The sequence below is a fragment of the Ceratosolen solmsi genome, unplaced genomic scaffold (genome assembly GCF_000503995.2).
Source record: "Ceratosolen solmsi marchali unplaced genomic scaffold, CerSol_1.0 scaffold57, whole genome shotgun sequence".
Taxonomy (NCBI): Eukaryota; Metazoa; Arthropoda; class Insecta; order Hymenoptera; family Agaonidae; genus Ceratosolen; species Ceratosolen solmsi.
The window spans coordinates 5,852,987-5,875,036 of NW_011948427.1; the positions used below are offsets into that span (position 1 = coordinate 5,852,987).

The window sequence follows — 22,050 nt, forward strand, 5'->3', positions numbered from 1 at the left end:
TAATAATAATAATAATAATAATAATAATAATAATGATAATAATAATAATAATAATAATAATAACAACAACATATGCAAACAATCTAGTACTTTAATGTATTAGTTACTAATGAATATATATTTTTAAATCAAATCATGCGATAAAAATTTGCTTGCATTCCAAGCAAGTTAAATACATCATCGGATTAATCTATCATTTTGACGCGTTGCACTTGATTCAAGCATCCACTTAATTTAATTCGTTATTTTTACATTACAACTAACATTTACAAATATTATTATAAATTTTATTACTAATAAAATATAACTTTTATTACGAGCCTTAATTAAATAAACAAGAAATGAAAAGAAAAGGAAAAATCCCACTAAGAATGAAACGGAATTCTCACGATATTTTATGGTAGAATGAAGTTTTAATGAGAATGCAATACTTACGTAGAATTGAGGATGTCGCGCATCCGGGCTGGCTTGATCCACCGTTCACATAGAAATCCGCATGGCCATTTGGGCCCCACTGTCCGAGGATTCCCGCACCCGTGTGGATCACATCCACAAAATGCGCATCCGTTTCGTCCAGGTCTCTCGACCGATTTCCGTTCATATAAAAAAATATCGTTGGATCGAGCCCTGGCGTTTTCAACAGCATAAGAAACCATTCCACATGATTCTTATTAATTCATATTATGTTAATAGTATCTATTAGTAGTATTATTGACTTTGTAATATTAATTCTTAATACAAATGTGTATGATTAAAACAGCTCATGTTTTCTAACCCATAGAAATACTTTGACCAATAAAGCCATAATATTGATACACATAATTTCTGTATAAACAATTTAGTTACCCCCGTTATCAATCGTTTAATTTTTGAATTAAGAGCAAAAATTTATATTTAAATTCAGCTTATTGAAAAACTTATAAAAACTAAAATATTAAATCATTTATAAATTGAGAGCTTCTTCAATCATATATGTTCTAATAACAAGAATATAAAAATTGTATCATAAAAAAAAATGGTTAATGAAGAATTTGTTACAATAGTATATATTTTTATACTTAAAATTTATAGTTTATGGAATTCCTAATTGTATAAGAGAAGTTTAATTGAATAATCTTGGAATATTTAAGCATATAAAGGTAATATATTAGCGAAATGTTAAAAGAACGCTTACTTCCAATGTAAGAAAACTAACGATCAGATCTCAACTATTAAGGTTATTGATAAAGATAGAATGCTTAGTATAATTACCCGTAATTCTTCCTAATTTGTCATCGGGTAGATAATTGGCAATAAGCCCTGCAATGTGAGCACCTACGCTGTACCCCAACACATGGACCCGCTCGACGCGAGTACCTCGCGGATGATCCCTCAAGTATCTTACCAACTGAGCGATACATCGTGAACAGAAATCTGGTCCCCATTGTATCTGCGAGAGACAAGGCTCGCGAACCAAAGAACCGTAATCGACGATTATTATGTTATAATTGCCCCGCGTGAAATACGCTGAAATAAATATACGCAAAAATGCACCTATGCAACCGTATGTCACCTAGCATTACTTCTCAGATTTTCTAGTTATTTTCACTACACAGTAGTCACAGTTTAAAAAAGGATCTCACTCATATTTTGTCTAGTTCTATAAACTCGTATAGGTCTATTGCGAAAATTTTTGGAAATAGTGTATTGATGTTTAATCGATCCATAAATTGAGTATGAAATTTATACTACAAATTAGTATAAACGTTAATTGTATATTTACATACATAACGATTATATACGATTGTATATAAATTGCAAACCATATCAATGTATATTTCTCGCTGAATTGTAACTATTTATTGAATTTCATCATTGCAAAAGATTTTTATAAATAAATACTTGCTCAATAGCCGTGAATATATGTAACTGAATGGAAAGGAAATCAGTTTTTCTGCAAAATAGAATTATTCGTTACAAATATCTTTTAATACGTTAATACCTTTACGAAGATCGGTACTCGGTGCCAAATTTCTTCCCCCACCGAAGCCGTGAATGATGATTTTTGTCGGATGGCTTCGATTAAATCGCGACTTGAATAAGGATTCCTTTCGCGTGACATCCAGTAGAAGTGGATTTTGCTGGGTATCTCTAAAAATACCGCTTATAAAAAAGATGGCTCAGTCAAATAATTTAAAAATATACACATCAGTGCATCAGGCATATCTTTATAAACAACGAATAAATACAAAAAAAAAGTCATGAAACCCGTCATGGAAACGAGTTTCAAAATGCCCTTCAAGGATTCAATTAAAAAAACACGTCTAACATGCATTCCGAACATACGTATCATTAGCATAATATTGCAATTGTGTTGTGAAGCATCCTTCAATGTACAAAAACTATTCCGTGCAGGTTATTACAAAATTGCGCAAGACTGAAATAGGTCACTTGTAGTACATAATGCAGGCAGATTTATAAAAAATCGTTTGATCTAATTTAACGTACCGGAAATTTAACAAAAAGCACAAATTTAGATTACAAGATCAATAACAAATCACAGTTACAGATGCAAACATGACACACAATACAGTTTGGTGACTTTACTTAAATACATAATAACGTGATCCTAACGGTTATCTAATTTTATAAAATATATCTTATGATTATTAATATATAAATGCGCGAGCGCGTGTGCGCATGTGTGTATAAACGAGTGAATGTCAATAGAAAATGTCAAATGAAGAATTAGTATGTATTATGAAGAATACAAATAATAAACCGGTACATATCGATGATGCAAAAGCCCATTAATTATGGCGCCATTGAATTGTGGCAGAAATACATTTTTATGAGTAGGAAACTTATCGCACGACAATTATGTGCCTCCTCGCATTCTACAACGTACCGGAGAAAGGTGGCGAGACCAGCTGCGCTGTATTGGGGTCACTTTCAGTTGAGAGTGTATAAAAATGATCATGATCTTGAAAGCGAGAGTCTTTGATATGCCTGTACCGCTCTTACGGATGTACGATGAATGTGGAAATGTTTTTAGGAATTACGATTATATATATATATATATATATATATATATATATATATATATATATATATATATACGATTGAGCATCTAATGTGATGAATTTTTTATTTACCGTATTGGTAATATGGGCTAAACTAAGTACGATCATACTCAAAAGTTAAAACGAAAGTCTGACAATGGAAAATGTAATACAGATCATAAATTTATTTATTAATAATTTTTGTTAACAAATTAAATAAAATGGCGTATAAAAACAATTTTTTAGAATACCATAATTAGTCAATAAATAATGAAAGATGGTTCACATTTTTATTAAACTACAAGAATGACGGTTATGATCAGTGATAATTAAAAGAAAAAATATAACGATTTATCCGACGATAGTACAAAATAATTATAATATTTAATTGTAATAATATATATTAATCTATACCAATTTAACATCCACAAAAGTCATAGCATTCTATATTGAAAATGTAACTTCTTTTATTTATTAAAATCGGATAATAATTCGTTTCATTATAGTGGTTGACAATCAAAAGCTTATCCAAATATCGTAATTTTCGTATATATTGTTTGCTCATGTGCATAAAAAATAACTTTATGTATACCTCTTATTTTTAACTGCCACATAAATTTAAAATACACTTTAAAAATATTCTTAGAATACATGATTACCAACTATAAAAGAATACATTTATCGTAAAATAAAAAATCGATGAATGATTATGATCATGATTATATAAAATGTTTGTCATGTGGTCATTTTATTATATATGATCATTGTAAAATAAAGGAATATACTAACTTTTGAAGTTACTCTAATATTTATATATACATTTTATATTTTACAGATTCTTAAATAATTGATATATATATATATATATATATATATATATATATATATATATATATATTAATTATATATTCTAGATTTAAAAACACTATTAAAAATGCTTTTGAAAGAAAAAATAACTATTGAAAAAAAAAATTAAAATTACTTTATTATTTATCATGAAAGTACATATCTAACATAAATTAAACTTGACAGTCAATCATTCAACAGAAATACTTTTATAAATAATACTGTTTTAATTTTCAAAATAAATATTTTTAATTGTAATACTAATACGAGTTTAATTATCTACTTTGTTTTGCATAATAAACTATAGGAAAATAGTACATACAGTAAAATACAGTTTCATCTCTTTTAATAATTATAAATTAAATTATTGCATATAGTTTTGATATATTATTACATACATCAAAATTTTAATATCAGTATTCATTTATGTAATATTTATATTTTTCATATGAATTGACTTTCGAATTCTATATCTAAAATGATTGATGCTTTAGCAATAATTCCTAGATGGTTCATCATAAAATATTTAATTTGCTTAGGATATAATATAAAAAGACTTAAAACTTGCTAAAAAATAAAATAGTGTCGCAATTATTAAGAAACAAATTTATATTGGATATTTCGACTTATTCTTAATTAACTTCAAATGAAATGAATAAAGTAGAAATTTCTTTTATCACAAATCCTCAAGCATACATTAATTTAAATTAATAGAAATTGATTTAGGATGACCTTTATTGAACTTTATTTAATAATAAATAATATTTTAATGAAAGAAATTAATAAGATACATATGTCCTAATGCTTATTAGATGAAAATGAAAATATTCGGTGTAAATTGAATAAATCATTCATTAAATAATATTCGATATATTATTCATAAATAATTAACAAATTTTATGTTTTAGCTTTTAAGCCGAAGCATATAACCAATTTTTATTTAAATTACTATAATATTAAATAATTATGAAATAATAATATGGCCATATTAGAATAAGAAATTCTATAAATAAGCATAAAGTAATAAAGTATTTATAAAGTAACTAAATTATTCTAAATTAATCAACGATAAAAATGTTGGTTTTATGAAATCTGTAATTATAATACTGATAGTACAGCGAATATATTAATATTATTTAAATTTTAAGATTTTACTAGATTATTTGTTTGAATGCTATTATTAATATTATTATACAGTAAATAATTATTTTGATATAAATTTTCATTCAGATTTTCATAATTTATTATTTCGAATGAATGAAAATTACTGTACACAATGAACTTGAGATAAACAAAATAGTTAAAATTAAGTTTTCTATCCATTGTATATTCTATAAAATTGACATAAACTTTTATTATAATTTTTATTTAAGCCTCTTATATTTTTCTTATTACGTGTAAAATATATTATATGATTTATTCAAGAAACAGAAATTTATAATAACATAAATTCTGAAAATTAACTAGCATAAACAAGCGAATTTTATAAACAATTAATTTTTAGATTATCAGAGAATAAATACATTCTATTGACGAAATTTAATAATAAATTTTTTTAAACTTGGTAATTTCAATATACCAAAGTTATATACCTAATATAATTAATTTTACATTTTATATTCAAAATATTAAAGCTTCTTTTTAAATTTTTTAAATTTATTAACTTTACGAATTGCATTTTAATAATATTCACAATTGTGTTTGAATAGTTTTGCTTAGTAAAGACAAATTTTTAATACTCATATAGAATAACAAATAACATGTAAAATACAGAAACTCAATTCTAATTAATTGTTCAATGCTTGATATATAAAAAAATTATTATTTCACAATGAAACGGGTACTCACCTTGTATACAAATAAAACTGGATAAATGGATACGGACAGATATATGGAGGTTTAGCGCAAGATGTACTATTAAAAAGATCTTGCCAGGATTTGTTTTGGGCTGTCACATCGGCTAAAAAAAAATTAAAATATTCAGAATGTATTAATATATTGTCGATATAAAGTTCTCTAAAACAATTTAATTTCGTCGAAGGTATATCAAAATTTTAATATGCATAATATTAATTAGTTGTAATACTTCATAATTATTTTAACTATTTATGTAAATTGAAAAATATGATTAATTTACAATCTACTTTTATATACATGTTTTATCACATTATATATTCATATACGTTACTAAATAATGAAAACCAGCATTGGAAGTGAACAAATGAAAATTCAATTTAATAAATATAATAATATAATGGATAATTGATTCTTCCTCTTTAAATAAAAATTTTATTTTTCTCCTTTAGTAAAGTTGAGCATTATAATTTATAAGAATCAAGTCAATAGAATAATTACTTCCCAAGTTTAGAAAATTGTTACTTATGCAAACAAAAAATTTTGTAATTTATCGAAGATAATATATAATTTCCAGACCGGCTATTGTTTTCCTTCGAATTTTATATAAATATAGTATTAGTATAATGTTTATGAATTATACACAAAGATTTTAAATTTGGCAAATAGTTAAATTACAAAATTTTTTTAATCAATTATAAACACAATAAATTGTTTTTAATAAACAATATTGCCAATACAGTAACCTAAATTTATTGCAAGTTTAATACTGAAATTATGAGTAAAATTTATGAAAATCAGATTAAGTTTAAATTGATCATAAACAGATTTATTATAATACATAGAAAAGCTTAAAATCACAAATTTATATTTCTCTACATCTCTTATAGATACTTTATACGAAATTTTTATAGTTTAAAATATTTAAATTGATTGTAAAATGAATATCCTTATACAATAAATGTTCTATAATTTATAATTATAAATTGTGAAAATTTTTTAAATATTCTGTATAATTATGTAATTATGCCTCTTTTACTTTTAATTCTTCCTTTATAAAAATTCTTCTTTACATTTTGTTGATGAAAGCTTATTACGAAAACAATGAAGAATTTTATGTAACATATTATAAGAATCATAACTATAATATATGTAACTATAAAATCAGCTCTTTAAATACTAGTTTTTATACTTAAAAAATTAAAAATGAACGTGGAAAATGAGTTCAAGCATGCTGAAAAGTAAGTAAATCTGCAAAAAAAGTAGGTGATTTTTCGCAACTGCCATACCAGAGAAAATAAACTAGTTAGGAAATGCTTAAATTTAAATTATGAAATCTAAGCTTTTATGGTATTTTCATGAAGTAACAATTGCGAAAATACTTTAAAGAAATTCATCAGCATGCAGCCCAAAATTAAATAAATAAATTTATCTGAAGAATATTCTATTATCTTTTACTACCATTAATTGAAACCTTAAATATTCTGACATAATTTTTTTAATAATGAGTAGTGAAATATATTTATTGTTACCAAAAGTTTATACAATATCTCATGTAAAGGAGCCATTTAGTTATAAAATATTTAACATTTTAAGTACATAATTACTAATTGAATAAATTCATATTCTTTAGGAAAACCAAAAGAAAGAAACTGTTTAAAATTATTAATTCTATGAATCAACATATTTTATTTAAAAAAAAATTACTATCACCAATACTTATTAATTAGGTTAATATATAATAAATAATTCATATTTATTTAATACAAACTCATTCATTTTACAAGACTTAGTGAAACAATTCTTATACCTAAATCTGAATTTTCTCATAATTAAAACCAAGTTTGCATATTGCATTTTTATCTTTCATCAATTATTATTGCAATTCAACATTAACATTACCATACACAAAGTGTTCCCATCAATTTAAAAAGTAACAAAATATATATCTGTATTTTTATTGAAAGTAATTCAAAATAATTCCTATCTGATATATAATAATGCTAAAGTACACATGTTTATAATTACAGACATTTAAACAATTTACGTAAGGAGAAAGGTAATGCGCAAACAGTAGAAAATTAAGGGCACTCGGAAATGGATGTAGATTTGTGGATTTTACGATTGCATTAATTAAATAATCGTATACTGAATACTTGCAGATTTTCTGGAATTCATACACACGGTGACGAGGGTATACAATTATACCCAATATTACTTCATTCGATCCGGAAATATTGTTTGAGGGGTTATTATCAACAACTCGCACGCATATACGAGAACATTCCTTTCTATTAATTACACCAGAAGTCGTTGTTAATAAAAACAGGTTGTACAGGAAAACTAACTAAAACAGTATTCATTTCTTTATTTTATTTTCAATTTAATATACCTATAATTGAAATTTATGTTACGACATTATAAAGTAAAGTCAATGATGGCATGTATAACAATAGTCTCTATTGAATTAAGAATAAAGCAATAACAACTCTGTTTGCAGTGCTATACAAGATTAACAAAATTATTATAAAAATCGATTTATTTTTAATTTTTTTAATTTTCAATTTTATACTAAAATTCAGTTGAATTCTGAAAGTATCGATGTAATTAAATTATAGGAAATTTCTTAAGTTCATAATTCATTTAATTTATGTAGTGATTTGATAAGTAATTATAAAAATTTATTATGAATGCAATATTTTTTGCATAATGGTTCCATAATTCAACTTATTTAGGTAAATCGAAGCTGAATAGCGATATAAAATTGAATAAACATTTAAAATATTGGTCATATGCAATTTAAGGATTTATAGAGAAGTTTAATTGGGATGAAAATGATGATGTTTGTTCATGATTATATAGCCGGTTACATTGTTTCAAATAAGTTTCAAAGTAAATATTATTTATTAAAATTGAATGTTATATACTATTAAAATCTAGGTATAATAATAAAAATTATATAAATTATATTGATATGTATTATAATATATATAAAATAACTTTTAAATTCTTATTAGAGTTTTCTGGTAAAACTTTGGCATAAAATAAATTCTCGAATACTTTTTGATTGTATGGATTATCAATAGTACCGTAGTCGTGTTTATTATATAGCAAATCAAGTACTCATGGTGTTAAGTGATATAAGTATTTTTATAAAATAAATGTAAATTCACTATATAAAATAACATTAATTTTTATTTTTCTATTGATTCTAGTAAAAAATTTATTATGCACATTATATTATTCGTATTGTTATAACTAAATATTCTTTAAATAGGAATTATAATAAAATTATGAGATTGAATATAATAGAACTTCAACTTTCGCTATAAATATATGTTTATATATTATTGCACTAATTTGTAAATAATTAATAAATAATTCTACAATCATATTTTTATTCATATGAATAGCGTGTAATTTTTACAAAATCATATAGTCTTTATAACGTTCATTCTTGATAATATTATAAATATAATTATTTAGTTTGTCTCCCAAGAATTGTATGCACATTAAAATTTTTTCTAATAAATTAACAAAGTAATAAGGATGCTATAAACGTAAAACTGCTTTTCTTTAATAAAATATAATTATTATTAGCATAATAGTCAAAGGATAAACCGAATGAATAAATAAAAATTCTTTAAAAAAAAAGACTAACTTTATGAAAATTATTCTTAGAAATTTCTCGACTCAATATCCAATACTTTCTCTACTCTCTTACGTGTATCTTAGAAAATTCCTCGAGATATTCGTCAAATCTCTCATTACTTATTATCGAAATAAACGAACCATGAATCGATCATTCCGCATTTCCTAATTCATAACCTGATCGCTTAGAACCGCAAAATTATAGCGAAGATGTTAAGGACCCGTCCGCGAAGAAGCTGCGAGCAGCGCAATCACTGATTCGGTCAGCTTCGGATCGGCGGGATCGCGCGGGAAAATTCAAAATCGAAAGACAGCGATAAAGTCCAGGTTAGCGCTCTGAGTGGTCATAATTGCGAATAATCCCAGAACTTAACTTACCGTAGTTTCCCTGTAGCAGGAGGATGAGCAAACTGGATACCGCGACATTGATCGCCATCTCCGGCGCTCGTCGGTCTTATAATATAACATCGGACGCCCCTTGCGGCGATTCGATTTATATGTGCCCAAAGACCAAAATGACCAAAAGAGCAAAAGCTCTCTTCATCTGCCTGTACTTTATCAACAGCTCTTCTTCGTATCAACTAGGAGGACTTACACTTGTACTGCTCGCGACTCGTTGTCCGATCACTCAATGCCGAGTCATCGGCCGGCTCCACTCGAGAGCGAGGCAATTTTAGAAAGTAAAACGCTCGCCGCCACGTCTCCTCTCCGCAACTGATATCGTGCGTAAGCCACGCATTCGTGTGCGCACGTTCATGTGCCTACGGGAAAAAGCGAGGTATCGCCAAGAGTGAGAGCGCGTTACGCGCTTTTCCACGCACCCGGTGACACGCTTCATGGACGCGGGGACACGCGAATCGCAGAGCCTTTTTTTCACTTTCTTCCACTAGCGAGGGACAGATGAACGGAAGGGGAACTTTAATCGCTCTTTAGATGCTGCCGGCTTGCCTGACTCGTTTTTTTTAATCTACTCTTGGGATGGGCTATGGAACCAGACTATCTCTATTCCACTCTCCTATTCTAAAATTGATAAAAGGTATGATTTTTTGTTTTGAATTTGTTTTATCATTCTAATTGCAATGTATTTAAATGTAAGAGTATTTGCAGCTGTCAATAAGAAAAGGTATAAACCGTTCACATGCTCGCCAACAATAATAAATACTAATATATACGATGCAAGACGCACATAATTCATAAGCATAGCATTTTAGCCTATTTTAGCTTCTGAAAGCTTTACAGAGAATCTGAATAATGAATAACTTTGATTCTGTATACATCAGTTATATATTAGTTACTTCAAATTTCTCTAAATTGCATAAGATTTATGTATAAATGTTGAAATTCAATGCAGAAATCGGTATATAATGTATTTGCATCTTTTAATTTTATCTAAAAAAATTTTTAAAAGATAATGCTTTGAATTGAAACTATATGATTAAGAGGATTAGCGCATTATTATTCCGTTAAAAAACTATTTATATTAACATTACGTAATATTAAATTTAATTAATTATCAATATGATATAGAAATAAAAATAAAACGGTCGATATTTCATATAGAATATATTCATTAAAACTATGTATTATCATTTTTATTACACATCACAACACAGAACGAGTTGACAATGGGAATAAAGATTTATAATAAGATCTGATTATTTTTTTATTTTGGTTATTAATAAATTTTTCAACCTTTCTTATTGAAAAGAAACAATTTTACACTACAGGCACAACTTCACTGAAAATAATAAGGTATATATTTCGAAATATTACATTTAGATTTAACATGCCCATAAATAAGTAATTGTTAACAGTAATAAAAATTATCTTGTAGTATTAAATAATTGCAGCTTCATGGGCAAAGCGTAATACCTAAAAGTGTAATAACTTCATTCTTAAATAATGGTTGAAACATTTCTTTTCTGTATATTTGAAAGCATAATAAAAATAAATAAATATTTTTAAAATATAATCAGTTAATATCTATTTACTTTAAATTATGTGTAATTCATTGATCAAATATTTTCGGATAATTTTGTATAATTATTTCAAATCAATATAAAAATTTAATTCTATTTTCCATAATAGTAGTTACTCTAATTCTATAAAAATTCTCATCAATTATTTAACAAATCGGGTCAATAAATTAAAAATGTAATTAATAATCTGTACCACCCCAATCTTCTTAACAACTCATATTTACATAATTTATATTTACATTTACACAAATACTTTCAAAAGTTAATTTCATTCGTATCAAAATACAGGACAAAAAATATATATATTATGTATAAATTAACGAAACATTAAGTCATTCTTAATTTACATACACTATTTAATAATATAATCTGTTAGTATTTATATTTATAATAGATTATTTTATTAAATTGGGTTTAGAAACTTATATATGTAGCAATTCATTATTTAATGACTTCATTTTTAATATGTTTTTATTAATTTTATTATTATTTAATTTTATTTAAATACTAAATTTACAAACTCTCAATTGAAATGACTTCAATTTAACCAAAAACTCGATTTATATTAATGATTGTTATATTTGATATATTAATTGTAAAAATTTTAGTAATTAAATATTATTGAATACAAATTAAATGTTTCATTATTTGTTCAATTCAATAAAGCATAAGAATGTAGTCAAAATTATATATGTTTTCTTAGTAATATTCATACTTTCATTATAAATATACAGTATTTGAGGATGCACAGCATAAATAACTTAAATTTGCTTCATTTTTAGCAAAACATGTTATCATATAATAATGATTGTGTGTAATATATATAATATAAAATACCAAAATTTATGAAGAATTTGTTTAAATACAAAAAATTTTATCAAAAATGGTAAAGTTGTAGATGTTAAGAAAATTCGAATTAAAAATAATTTCATTAGTAATAAAATCAAATGTTTAATATTTGAAATATATAGTATATCGTATGTATGATATAATATGTGATACAATATAATATAGATTTAAAGCAAGTTTATTCTATAACAGTAACTTGGAGTGTCTGAAAAACTTTATATTTAACTTCTGTTTCAATGTAACGTCAACATCATAAAGACAAAAAATTTTTACATTTTAAAGAATATATATTTGCATTTGTATTTTTTCAAGACATACACTATAATCATATTACGTATATCCAGATCTGACTATCGAATTATTAGAATGTAAGTTAATATAACTCTGCAGTAATCATAATTGTGTAAAAAGTTTTCACACATGTAATTTTATTGTATATTAAATAGATATAAATATATAGCTAATCAGGACAAACCTTGTATTTCCAAGAAAAAGAGAAATAGTTTTTAAAAGTATTTTTTCAAGCAACATATATAAATTATTAAAAATAAGAATCATTTTCATCTTAAATACTTACCAATTAAAATTTCATTATTAAATAGTAATTATTTAGAATTATAGATACATGTCATAGTTATAAGAATTGCACAAATAATAAAACTATTTTAGAAATTTTTTTTTAATTTAATTCAAATCAAAAATATTTTATCATTTTTATTTTAAATATCAAACATATGTATTAGAATGTAAAATTCAAATGAATGAATAGAAATATATGATGTATCATTAATGATTATTTACATAGATATCTCTGATTTATCTTTATACTATTTATTAAAAAATAATGTTTAAATAATTTTATTAATTTCATCTTTTGGCGCTTTTATAATTCCAAATTATAATTATTTACCTACATATATGTGAAACAATTTTTCTATAATTGAATTTTTTACGTACTACAATAGACACTACCATCACATGTAATTTCTAAGTTCTTTTATTTAAAAATAATAAGAGATAATGTATAATTATTGGATAACATAAGCTAATTTTATAAATAAATAATAGAGGCTCATTAAATTTTTTATACATAGAAATTAACTGTTGTTTCACGATTATATTGATTGATAACATTAACTATTTTCAACGCTTGTTCAATTTAGAAAATTATATATGTAGATGTGCATGTATATATATATATATATATATATATATAATTATATTTAGGAAAATTGATTGGTTTATTGATTAATTTTTTTTTTTTTTCAATTGAAGCATAAATATTGAAATTTCAGAATAAATATTATTGAATGTATGACTTCGAATTTTATGTACTCGATTATACTCAATTTTATCTAATCTATACAATACCTTGTAATATATTAAAAACATCTTCGCTCATAAGATTATAATTATTCTTTTGCGAAAAATCTTCTAATAGATTAGATTGAATTGGAAAAATATTTCCGTTCTTTGAAACATGCAGCTACTGCACATTCTACAAATATCGTTATTTACAAAATCACTGCACTGTAATAAGCGATTTGCATTTAGTCTAGAGTAGTTGTATCAAAATTAAAGCAACTTTCTCACACCAACTTGACGAAATATGCTATACGTTTGAAAATTATTATTATATATTCTAGTTTTAAATATATGTTATAAACATTTGACAGATAACAAGATAGCAAAATAAAATGAACATATTTCTACTGTTTTCTATATCAATTTTTATATGTTAAAATATATATAAATAACTAATATATATAATTACGTCAATAGAAAAATTTAATATACGTTTTTATTGCAAAATTATTTTAAAAATGAGTATATTTTAAAACAAATAATAAAATTATTATGATTCTCTCCAGATTTATTTTACTCGAAACACTTTGTTTGAAAAAATTCTATGGACTAATCAAACGCACATACTAATCAGTAGAGTGTCATATTATTTTTACCTTACCACCTATATTTTCTAAATAAATGTAAAGTTTTTGAATAGACCATTCATTGAACCAATAAGAATCAGAAAATGCACTATATTTTATAAGTTTTAGGCTATTGGAATACATGTTTTACACTTCCCTTAAAAGTTATTAACTACTATGTGAATAATCATACTTATTTTTTTCAATTAGTTCCAATAAATTTCTATTTCCTTCTCTTTTCCTGTATTATATTAATATATTATTTACTATTACTATAATACACAGATTGTTTAAATTAGAAATAGTAAAATTTAAAAATAACCATATAAATGTTAATTACTATTTTTGTACATTAATTTATTCTAAATAAAAAAAATAATTTATAAATTTATATTGTATAAAATTGTATAAAATAAGATTGAACCCAACGTATGTGACTATTTATAACTATTATATTCTTGAACATTAATTTGAAGATTTGAAAGTCTAGTAGGATAGTTTTATATTTTTCAACTTGTATGTTTTTAAAAATATGAATTAAAATGAATCACATTACAGTTAAATGATTAATAATAAAAGAATGATATACTTTAATGTGTTTATACCATACTATGTATGGAATTCACGTATATACAGTTTTTATATCTTTCAGTCATTCAACCCGATTATACTAGGTAGGAGCACTAATAAATTGATTTAATTATTTAATTAATTAATATGAGCGTTAATTCCACTTTTATAATATAATTTAAGAATTTTGGAGAATGTAAATTGTAATTTTTGTTTAATAAGAATTCTAGCTTTTCATAAATAAGCCTAAAAATTTAGAAATGTTTTCTAATCATATTGTTTAAATACTTACCTTTGATATAGATTATAATATATTGATAATTTAAAAAAATTGAAATACTATTTAAATAAGTAAGTACTTTGAATGTGATTGGCATTTATTAACATAGATTTTAATTATATTTTCGTAATCTGTTATTAATTATTTAATGAGCTGTATATTTACGATCTATATATTTTTCAAAAATTGAATGATTTTTAATTTTTAATGAAATACAACATAAATTTCGAAAAGATTCGCCGGCACTTTATTGTCAATATTTGTCAGTATTTCTTGTACTATTACATAATACACTCAAGTTACAATATACATACATAATTTACATGATCTGTGACAGAATAATTATTAACAAACCAGATGGTACCGGCGAGTAACAATATAATTTTGATAATTTTTTTTAGCATATTTCCATTTTATTCTATAGATTATGATTACTACTATTCATTGCGAATCTACTTTCACTTGAGTCACTTATATCTGATTAAATGTTCTTTTACATCTCATTAATTTCATAGTACGCACACAAATATGCTTTTATTTGAATTCTTTTAATATTGTTTCCAACACCAATACGATTAAATTTCATATATTATCCTTATGCTTCATAAACTGTATTGTTCTATTTGCAGTTATATTACTAATAATAATAAAAAATCATTTAATCATGATACTTTTACGTTTTATTTTCTATTGTCTTTAGTTTTGTTTCCAGGATATTTTTACTTAATTGAAAAGAAAAATAAAAATACTTATATTTATATCTGCGGTAACTCAATAATTCAGCGTGAAAAAGGCAAAAAGCTCTGCTAGACCAGATGTACTATGTACTACATACTTGGATTATACCTTCATGTAAATAAAAAATGCTGTATTTCTTTTTTTTAATCATGAAATGGCAGTCTTTACTAAGATTTTTTATTTGAATAAAATTTATTAATGAATTTTACTGATGTTTTGTAAGCTCTTAAACCTTTTTCCTTGCTTTCAATGTCATTACTTAAAATTATTTATAATAAATTATTACATCTGATAGGAAACAGAAAGATTGAATATTTAAAAATTAAATAATAATTAAGAATGATAAAATATACTTGCAAACTTATGCAAGTGTTGGCAAAATTTGTAAATAATTAATATTTTCACTAACTTTTATTTACTCAAATTATATTAATTTAGAACCAGCACTTTACATGCAAATCTTATAGTTATTGTTTTTAGGAGTTTATTTTCATAATAGATATATAATTGCTTTTTCAGTACACTCTCTTTGTATTTTATTTATAATTTATATTGATCAACTTGAAATGAAATTTAAATGAAGGTTTAAAATTTAACAAAAATATTTAATTTAATATATTTCGAAAAAGCTGAAAATTCCAAACTTTATTATATTAAAATTTTTTTAGTAATATTCTTCTATATTATTATTCAGAACATATAACTTTCATTTATTTATTTCCTTGTATTATTGTCGATCTAATAATTCATACACTTTGTAAGTATATAGCTTTCACACTCTTAACCGACAGTAGTATTAACATGAAATTTTATGTCACATGACCAAATTTGAGCAGCTGTGACATCTAGATTTATATATCCAAGGTATACTATATAGTAATATACACATATAGTAATTATATGTATATACAGAACGTGAATTAGCTAAACAATTATGAATATATCGCACTTTCTTCACTTTCGTCTAATCACAATCTTCTAGTATAATCAATAGGTTTATAAATCATATTCGCATTGAGTAAAGTTAGTCTTTTTAAGTTATTATCCATTAAGAGACTTAAAAATTATTCTTACAAATAACAACCATTTTTTTTTATACTACTTAAAATCTATTTTATTGAATTTTTTTAAATGTATTTTTCGTATTGCCATTAATGAAACGTAATTATTACTAATGTAATATGATTATGGAACATTTGACTAGTTAACTGCTTACTACAATGACAAAATTAACTTCCTATTAATACTATAAATATTCAAGTCTAAAAAGCTCAACTTACAATTGTCAACTCATTAAATATAATTAACATTTTTTTCGCAATTTCGCCGATACATGTGGTTTATTTACAAAGTATAATACCTGCGAATATTAGTAACATTTATAATATCGACCTTAAAATATAACGATGGCGAAATTTTTCTATATTTTTTTAACATTCGAGTATGCTTGTCAAATGTAACTTTAAGTTTTTCCCAAACAAATTAATATACAATACTACATAGAATAAGCGAAATAGAAGAAAATATAATTATTAGTAATTATAATTATGCAATTGAGCTATTTTAAAATGTCTAACGCGTAAAGAGGAGAAAGGGAGTAAACGCAACGCATAATAAGCATGTGTTTTTAATTATTAACGTCAAAAATAATCGTCAACTTCCAACACGAGTTTTTCACATCTTCGCTTTTCCATTGTTATGTTCTTTGCTACTAAGATAAGAAAAGCTCAAGTATTTTCGCTGACGAATATATATATACATAAATTTTCACAGCGCCCGATAATTGTTTTATTTAGTTATTTCTTATTGTCGTAAATTATTATTGATGTTTAGGTTATAAGTATTATTATACATATATGCATATATGTATATTTATATACTTTTCTTTATATAAATATCTCGGAATTATTGTTCGAACAGCATTAGATCTTAGCCTAGGCATTATAATTTATATTATTGTTTTTTATTCTTTTAATATATTATACGTTATACTATTTATTTTTAGAAAAATCACTTAAAAATATACGTAACAAATATTCAATGCACAATATCATTATAAAATATACATTTTCGAATAATTGTAAATGTTTTTAATAAACTGAATTATAATTAACTCTATATTACTTTATAAGAAATGAATGTCTTAGATAATTATATTGTTTTGACTTTCTGTTTGAAGTGTAATTAAAAAGCAGTAATCAACTAATTATTACTCTCTAATAAGTAATTTTGTATATAACACATTAAAATATAAGCTCTTAATGAGTTAACCCATCATACATCATGATTAAAGACTTATTAGGCCTGTCACTACTTTAATGCAAGAATGAGTGCATACTCGTACAACTTTCATTTGAGGGATCCACTCAGGACTCGATTTACTTAATAAAATTAGTCGATATTAAAATTATTTTCAAATATATTTTTCCTGATTTATTTGGAGCCTCTATTGATCAATTATTAATGTATTTAGTCGAATATAGGCCTGCTATTTAATAATTTATTGGCAACAATTATAATTTAAATTTAATTTTCGCAATATCAAAGAAAATTATTTGTTATCGCAAATAAGATTTACAAATAACTTGATTCAATAACCATTAATTTATCGTTAAATACTGATACTCATTCATTTTTACTCTGGTTAATATTGAGAAACATTTATATTACTAACCACGGGTACAGATCCCCAAAATGTTTATGCCGAAAAACTTAATAGAATTTTACAACTATATAAGATAAACTATAATTCATAAAACATAATATCAAGATATAAACAAGTCGTTTAAACCATTATTTGGATAAATCAATTATCAGACCAAAACAAATAAAATTTAACTACTTATAACTTGATAGTACGCACATATATGGCTCTTTTTAAACTATACATATACATGCACATGGCACACATATTATAATATATATAATATTTTGCGTGTGTGTTTGTGTGTGTTTGCGCGCGCCTGCGTGCATGTATATGTAATTGCGTATATATATATATATATATATATATATATATATATATATATATATTCATGATTATATTTACAAGAAATAAATGGCTCTAAAATTAAAAGAACTTATAGACATAGTTAACTGCGAAATACGAAACAATTATTGTCGATTTTACGTTATTGATTCAATAAATTCCTAGATTAAATACAAAGATAATATAATTATAAAAGTAATAGAAATATTAAAAAAAAGTATATATATTTACCTAAAAATTATGCTTTAGCAAATATACTTTGCATTAGAGTTTTTATAAGTATTGTAAAAATATTTTCGAAGAAAATGTCCTATAAACGCGTCGGTAAAGTAGCTTTAATTACAATATAAAATAAAATAAACAAATCTTCTTATAGAAAAGAATACATTTTTCAGCAATATTTCAGCAGCAACTTTATCAAATATTACGATTATGAAACGCGAATTTTGTATACATGCCGGTATTGACACTTAATATAGCATAACAAGACAATATAGAGCCGGCCTAAAAGCCAGGCTATTTCTCTTTCAACTATCGCATAAATGTAATATCATTACGACGCATGTATTATTTACGTTTGCACATGTGCCCACGCGCAACATGCAAACACAAACAGTAACCTAACAAACAAACAAACCAACACGCGCGCGCGCACACACACACACACACACACACACACACACACACACGTGTGAATATGAATATATGTACACATATACATATTCATTTTAATTAATGGTTATAAATAAATATATGTATACGTATATATATATATATATGTAATATACATTCATACATACTGTCCAGTGACTTTGTAGGTAAATTATTTATTCTCTTTATATTATATGTATATATTAATAATCCCGTAATAAAGATTCAATCTTAGCTCGCAATTTTTATTTAAAAAGGTCTCGCGTAAATTGACTAATTTCATAAGAAATAGATATTTATTTTATTCTCTCTCTCTCTCTCTCTCTCTCTCTCTCTCTCTCTCTCTCTCTCTCTCACCTTTTTCATACGAATAATAGAAACTATACGTAGCTGTTCGAAAAAATTCTTTCGTTGTCTCTACAATACATACTTTCAGATAATATACTTTCACAAACTTTTTTCTTATGTTTTACTTACTTTCATCAAATTACTTTCATATATAGTGTATAATGCCCTTTTCATATTAAAAAAATTTCATTTCTATATCGTAAATTAATACCTCTTGAAAATGAACGTTTCATTGTTAAGTTATTATGTTGTAGAGGTGATTTGAAATATTTGAATGAATGTTACGCAAAATAATTTACTTTATTTTTTCATAAGTTTATACTATATTCTATTAAGTTTTGAGTTTTGATTTTTGTTTAGTGCGATCCATATTTTTAAGAATATATTACTTAACTTTCTCAAAAAGTCATTTAGCGATTATTTTGCATGCATATACTGTTTTATTTCAAATGAAAAATTTTATTTTATAACATATCACTCTTCAAGATATTTTATATAAGTGATTTCATAATTTTGTGTTGTTGACTAATTTTTTCGTACTATCAACGTTTGGCTGTTCTCAAATATTATTTCTTAGTAATTTTTTAATTACAATATATATAAAGTTTTATTAATCTTTATATAACAATATATTTATTGCTATTTTATACAATTTTCAGTTTATTTTTAATTTATAGCCGAGAAGAAATACCTAAAAATGCAGTTGCAGTGCTACTTTATGAGGGATCAACCAGATCTAATTAATTCACTTTAAATTTTGATTTATTTAATATTGCATGATATTGGTATTTTTAATTTTTTTACTTTTTTAGCATTTTGTTTTTAAATTTTATTATTAATTACTTTAGTATTGATTTAAGATGGCTTATATCGTTCTTAAAAGTGCAAATTTTAAATAAGTGCAATTATTGTCAACCTGATGGAAGTTAAAACTTTCCTATTCGGAATGAAGTGCGATTTGATCATTTGATTATTCAATGTATTATTTAAACTGTGCAAGTTTCGCTGTTATTATCTTAATTAATCTCTTTTTAATTGTTTATTTTTATCAGTGATTAAGTTCATTCGATCAATACTTGTAACTTATAACTTAAAAATTATTGTCTTCTTAATATTTTTATAATTTTATTGTGCTTCATTTAAAAAGTGAATATATCTTTTAACTTATATAAATTTCATTTATAAAATATTAATTTGTATATTAATTAATGTTTATTAGATTATTACATTGAATTTGAGTCTAGTATTCTAGAAATTTTTTAGAGTATAAAACGATTATTTAAAAAAAATTATTAAATTTCATAAAGAAATATTTATAATTTCAAAATGTTTTGATTTTTTCTATGAGCTTCGACTTTTATTTTTCACAATTATAAGACATATTATTTAATACTTTCATTTAGTTTGTCATCAATTCACTTTTCATCTTAATAGTTAATTTATATTTTTGTTTAAATTCATCAACTTTCAAGTGGTTTCAACTGGTTTCAAGTGTTCTTACAAAATATATATTTTGTATCGAATTATCTATTAATAAGTGATCGAACAAGTTAGAATTATTAAATATCAATTATATATATTACTGCATAATTTTATCTGTCCCATTTAGTGTTTTTATATGTTTTAGCAATAACGTTTGCCCTCTTAGGTATTATATTATGAAAAAGTTTTAATTACATACATTAAAATTTGTTATATTATTAATTTTATTTATTTTTGTAGTTTTTGTGAAATTATACTTTTTTGGATGATCAATTGACTTAGAACCGAAAGTCTTTTATCAAACTTAATAAAGGTAAAAACGTTATAATTACCTTATTATCATTTACATTCCGGAACTGATATTCATGAGAGGAGGATTATATATATATATATATTTCTTTTACTATCCATCGATATGTCAAAACTTTTGAAAATTCATTATTTATTTTCCTTGTTTTGATTAGAATGTAAATTGATTTTTTTTAACAAATCCTCCTATAACGAAAGGAATTCCGACAGTTAATCTTTATGCTCGATACCATCATATTTTATATAATTTTTAATATAAAATTATTTTAAAAAATTATGCTAATTTATCGTCATAATACAATGTATTATGCGGGCGCGCGCGAGCGTGCATACACCCACAGCCTCCCACCCACAAACACATACACACATACATACATATATATATATATATATATATATATATATATATATATATATATATATATATAGAATATTATATAATATTATAAAATATTCACGGATTGAATAATTCTTTATAAAGTGATTTGTTTCTCTTGCGAATCTTAGATTTCATAATGAAAATAAAATATGA

General features: G+C 24.1%; 1 protein-coding gene across 1 annotated transcript in view; it reads right to left on the reverse strand.

The window, feature by feature from the left end:
• The window catches only part of LOC105363558 (pancreatic lipase-related protein 2), a 10,966-nt gene extending 1,138 nt beyond the window's left edge, over nucleotides 1–9,828 (reverse strand). Inside the window, exons 1-5 of the mRNA XM_011501289.1 lie at nucleotides 9,771–9,828; nucleotides 5,736–5,847; nucleotides 1,982–2,130; nucleotides 1,252–1,506; nucleotides 436–627 (exon numbers count right to left, since the gene is read on the reverse strand). Of these exons, the coding sequence (XP_011499591.1) occupies nucleotides 436–627; nucleotides 1,252–1,506; nucleotides 1,982–2,130; nucleotides 5,736–5,847; nucleotides 9,771–9,828 (766 nt within the window). The remainder of the gene's footprint in view (nucleotides 1–435; nucleotides 628–1,251; nucleotides 1,507–1,981; nucleotides 2,131–5,735; nucleotides 5,848–9,770) is intronic.
• Between the last annotated feature and the right edge of the window lie 12,222 nt (nucleotides 9,829–22,050).